The sequence below is a fragment of the Phalaenopsis equestris genome, unplaced genomic scaffold, assembly GCF_001263595.1.
Source record: "Phalaenopsis equestris unplaced genomic scaffold, ASM126359v1 Scaffold000025, whole genome shotgun sequence".
NCBI lineage: Eukaryota > Viridiplantae > Streptophyta > Magnoliopsida > Asparagales > Orchidaceae > Phalaenopsis > Phalaenopsis equestris.
In genome coordinates, this window is record NW_018164467.1 from 1,042,427 (window position 1) to 1,047,810 (window position 5,384).

General features: G+C 36.9%; 1 protein-coding gene across 1 annotated transcript; it reads left to right on the top strand.

Annotated features, from left to right (window-relative positions):
- Positions 1-231: 231 nt before the first annotated feature.
- On the top strand, positions 232-2,242 carry LOC110018580. The gene is made up of 2 exons (XM_020715928.1): positions 232-1,945; positions 2,026-2,242. Exons 1-2 carry the CDS (start codon positions 1,077-1,079, stop codon positions 2,240-2,242), a joined length of 1,086 nt encoding a protein of 361 aa, XP_020571587.1. The 5' UTR covers positions 232-1,076.
- Positions 2,243-5,384: the final 3,142 nt, after the last annotated feature.

Here is a 5,384-nt window from a genome sequence, read left to right on the forward strand (position 1 = left end):
CATTTTTCGCTTTGTCAAAGTCGATCATTTTAAATTTAATATATACCACAACCGTTCCTATTAACCAATTTTAAAATTTTGAGTTGATTACAAGTAAGAATACTCGCTTACGAGATTTGTTCAAATAGCATCACCGAGATCTTAATAATCCTTTTTCTCTTTTTCCTTTCAAATAAATTTCTTCTCCATGAGGAAATTTTAGCTTTGGTGCAAAAGATTTGATAATCAAAGTAAAGATATTGATAAATAGCCTGAAATGCGGGACATGCAGTTCAGCAACCAAATAAAATTATGATCATAGCCTCGGTGTTGGAAATCTCAGTGATGAAGATCGCCAACAGGAGAAGGGGAGCGCCGAAGCTAGATTCTTTTTCAACCTTTTAAACCCTAAACACCAAAAAAGAACCATTACCGGGAGCAACTAGAGCTTGACGCGGAAGAGGCAGGTGCTGCTGCGACTTCAGGCAAATAAAGATTGATTGTTGCAGCAGAAGCCAGATAAAATGGAGATAGTGTGTCCTTCGATCTTCTTGCGTAGGAGACAGACGGAAGCTTTAGAGGTTTTGACTTGCAGATTAATGAAATAGGGAAGTTTATTTGCAACCGAGTTTTCTAAACAGCACAGAAGGACAGAGTTTAAATTAAAATTTAGGACATGACATAAGTAATAAGAGGCGTTTTGTGCGTTGGAGCTGTGAAAACCTCTAAAAAAAACATAGTTGAATCTTTGTCTAAATATAACCTGAGCTCGCTTGGCGCAGCTCATTTCTCTCGAACAAAAAAGAGACGTTACCTCAGCCTCCAATTTTCTGACGCGCTGCTGCTCATAATCGGTCGCGTTGCCTCGAAATTTCTAAAATATTTCCCCGATCATCGTCCGGACGGCGGCCTGGCTTTGGCTTTCGCAGGTCGAGATTTGTGGATTAGGTTTTTCGTGCCGCCCAAAGGTTGGTTCTTGTTGGCAGAGGTTTTCGGAGCCAGGCATTGGCGATGAGGAGAATGAATGCATAGCTGCAACTGCGGATCTGAATCTTAATCTTGGTCGTCCTGGTTCTCCTGGCTCTTGCAGTTTTGATATGAGTTCCGATCTGTCTTCAATCTCGTTAACACGGACGGTTTCCTCCGATTCCAACGAAAGAGGTGATCTTCGACATGAGATTCTCCCTTTTGATCTTAATTATGAACCTTGTGAGGAGACCGAAGGACTCAGCATTGTTGAATCGATGCCAGAAATAGCGTGTTCCCCAAACGTAAGGCAGCAAGCACCAGCAGCAGTTGTAGCCCCAGATAGTTCTGAAAAGGAAGAAGAGGAGAGACATAGACGCGCAACTAACTTTGAGTGTAACATCTGCTTTGATATAGCCAAGGAACCTGTTGTTACGTCATGTGGCCATCTCTTTTGCTGGCCTTGCTTGTATTTATGGCTTCATGTTCATTCTAAACATAAGGAATGTCCAGTATGTAAGGGAGAGGTGACTGAAGCTAGTATAACTCCTATATATGGGAGAGGGTGCTCCAGATCTGCTAATGAGAATAAGGATGAAGGAAACAGTGCCGCAGGCATCTCAATTCCATGGAGGCCCCGTGGCAATCGGCTAGAGAGTCGGAGGCAGAATTTTGACCGAAATTCACGATTCGTTGGAGCTGAAATTACAAACTCTTGGAGACTTTATGAAAATGATCAGATACATAATAGGAGCGGATTTATTGGGCGTGAATATGTTCTTATGAATGAGATGTTGGCTGGAGATCCTTCCATTCATACCAGTTCTAGGGCCAGAAGACTTGAACAAGGGAATACCGAAGATGGACCAACAACTATGGAAGGAAGATTTCAAAGAGAAGATGAATCCGTTCTAAGAGATAGTGGTACAGAGTCGATTCCCAATGAAATTGATACTGGGCGGGGGGCATATATTTTTCCTACCATTGATAGTTTGGTTCGGTTCAAAGATATACAGAAAATACCAATTTTTGTGGACCATCCTCATCTGTTAATTCGCCAAATCCTGGTCAATCTGTTAGCATACCCATAGCTGGGGCAGGACCATCTGCTGATCAGGCTTCTGCTTCAACTTCGATGACTGAGATTATTAATGAATGTTCTGCTAGAGATGACTCAACAGAACCACATAGCGGCCGATCTTTTAGCCCATACCAAAGAATAAGGAGAAGCAATTCTTCTAGCTCTTCTGATGATGGTGGAAACCGCTGGACTCGTAAGAGGATAAGGCTTCCCTGATAATGTCTCTGTGGCTGGCTGTTCTATAACTTGTTTTTGCAATATTCAAAGTTTTTGTTCTAAACTTGTTTATTCTCGGTTTTTTTATGAAAATTTTGCTACTTGTATTTACTCGTGATATTTCATCAATTCTAGTGAGTTTTCTTGCATTAATTTGCTGCGCAGTCGCATTCTTTTTTGATATCTAGTGACTGCAAGCAACAGAAAAACTGTGGTTTCATCTGATTAGCTTGAGCAACTGGAATGCTAGTGAAATAAGATGAAGACGCGCAGCTTTTCTTTCTGTATGTTTATCTCAGAGATAAATCCCTTTTGTTTCATTGTGTGGCATTCATTGATTGCAAAATTTTGATGGCTTGGCATGATGCCTGATTTTTTGAATTTTTTCTTATATTCTTTAAGCTAAATTTGTGACATGAATTTTGCGTGTTCCACTTCATCTCATAAGTAAATTATGACCACACGGATTGTGGTTTCAGAAGGAAATTGTGAGCACAGAGATTGAAGGTTTTGACCGTTAGATCAAGTTAATTTTGATATCTAGCTTTTAGATTGCAATTTGTTTGCTATTATTTTATTGGCTCTCTTTTAATTATTTTTTCCCTTTAAAGAGTATTGCTAAAATTATAAATACTCATCTTCTGTTTTGTGCAAGGCACTCTTTATTTTTAATCTCTTATTTAATTTAGTGAATTCTCCTTGTCTGTATGTTCTTTCTTTTGCTTATTTCATTATTTGTAGCATCGATTTAATATTAAGTTATAATAAGTCTTATTAGATATATGTTTGATCTCGACAATGGCATCAGTAAAGTACGACATCCTTGTTTTAAATTGCAACACCAGATTTTTTCTTTGTAAGATGCGAGCAATCTTAGGGCAGATGAATCTAGACGATGCACAACTTGGATTTGATAACTTTTACTCATCATGAATGCTGGAGGAGAAACAACGTAAAGATCGTATTATTTTTTTCTCAAATTCATCTTCATCTATCAAATAAGATTCTACAAGACGTTTTGTAGAAGTCCATTGTTGCGTTATGACTCAAATTAGAACAATTGTGCATGATGAAAAGTTTTTCCAGTAAGTTGTACTTGAAGTAGTATTTGCACTCTCATAGAATGACCGAAGGTGCATCTGTTATAAATTACTTAACTGTCTCTGATTTTGAAGTCATGTAAGTTAAGTATGACAAAGAAGATTTGACATAAATTCTGTTGTGCTCACTAACTTCATAATGTACCATTTTTAGATAAAACATCTTGTATGGGCGAGAGACACTTATTCAAGACAAAGTATATAATGCTTTAATTTCTAAGAAGAAGATGAAGCAACTTGTGGATGAACCCGTTGCTCAAGGAGAAGACCTGGTCGTAGAACTCAAGAGAGAAGTTCTGGTGCTGATACAAAGAGCATATCAAAATCCAAAAATAAGCATATGATCTGTCATTACTGTAAGAAAAAAGGGCACATCAAATCTGAATGTTACAAGTTGCAAGATAAAAATAAGAAAACAACTTCAAATGGGAAGGCCAAACAATCAGATTATTCTGATGAAGTCAGTGTTGTTGGAGAAGCTATTAATGATGGCAAACTCCTAGTTATCTTCGACGGAGAATCTTGTGTTGATGGACCTTTTGATTTAGCCTACACATTTCATGTGTCCTAATAGGGATTAGTTTTCAACATATGAAACAGTGTCGAAGGATTCGTGTTAATGAGTAATAATGCTCATTGTAAGATAATAGGTGTCGAAGCTGTTAGAGTCAAGATGTTTAATGGAGTTATCAGAATACTTAGAAATGTGTGACTTGTCCCCGATCTAAAAAAGATTCTAATTTCTTTAAGTACTCTTGATGCTAAAGAGTACAAGTATTTTGGTGAATGTGGAGTTTTGAAGGTCAACAAAAGATCTTTTATTATGATGAAGGCACAAAAGAAGGTTGTTGGACTGTATGTCTTGCAAGGCTCTACTATGGTAAGTGATGAAACAGTTACCACTTCTTCCATGTCAAAAAATAAAGCAACCAAAGTTTAACATATGAGTGAGAATGAGATGGCAGAATTGAGCAAAAGGGGACTTCTAAATAGTTAAAGCATTACTAAATTGAAGTTTTGTGAATATTGTGTATTAGAAAACAGAATAGAGTTAAGTTCAATACGGGTGTTCATAATGCTAATGAAATATTAGACTACATACATTCTGACATTTGGGGGCTATCTATAGTATTATCTGAAAGAAGCGGTAGATATATGCTAATGTCCATTGATGATTGTTTCATGAAATTTTGGGCATTTTTTTTAAGTAGAAGAATGATTTTTTTACTGCATTTAAGGAATGAAAGATCATGATCGAGAAATAGACTTGAAACAAATCAAACGTCTTCACACTGATAATGGGTTGGAGTTATATTAAGGAGAATTTAATATCTTCAGCAACTCTGAAGGAATTATGAAGGACTTCATAGTCTGACACATACCTTAACAAATAGTGTGGCAGAACGTATGAACGAGACTATAATGAAGAAGGTTTGTCGCATACTCTCCAATGCCAAGCTATCAAAGCCATTTGGGATGAAGCTGCTTCTACAGCTTGTTACATGGTGTATCGCTCTCCTTCCGTTGATATTGGCGAGAAAACTTCATAAAAGATTTGGTTAGGTAAATTTGTAGATTACTCTTTTAAGAATTTTTGGTTGTCCAACATATGCTCATTTTAATAATGATAAAGTAGAGCCTAAATCTATAAATTGTGTATTTATTGTTTATAAAACTGGAGTTAAAGGCTATAAGTTATGGTGCCAAGAAACAAAAAAGTGATGATTAGTAGAGATGTTGTATTTGATGAGTGCCGTATTTTATACATCTATTGCATAATCTAAAGATGATGATCAGAAGGAAATGTCTAGCAGATAAGTGGAGATTCAAATTGATACAGGTACATCCTTGGGCATAACTTTTGAATCAAATTCTAATAATCAGGATGATCTTGTTTTTCTGCCATCATAATAACAACCATCGTGGTATTCTATTGCAAAAAATAGAACAAGAAGAGAAATTAAGCTATCTCAGAGATATGGTGAGGTTGATTTGGTTGCTTATGCTCTAAATATAGCTGAAGAGAAATTAAGCTGCCCCAG

Coding starts and splice junctions, on each gene's coding strand:
- LOC110018580 (XM_020715928.1), top strand. CDS start 1,077: ATGAGTTCCGATCTGTCTTCAATCTCGTTAACACGGACGGTTTCCTCC. Junction 1,946..2,025: donor ACCATTGATAGTTTGGTTCG/GTTCAAAGATAT, acceptor TCAATCTGTTAG/CATACCCATAGCTGGGGCAG.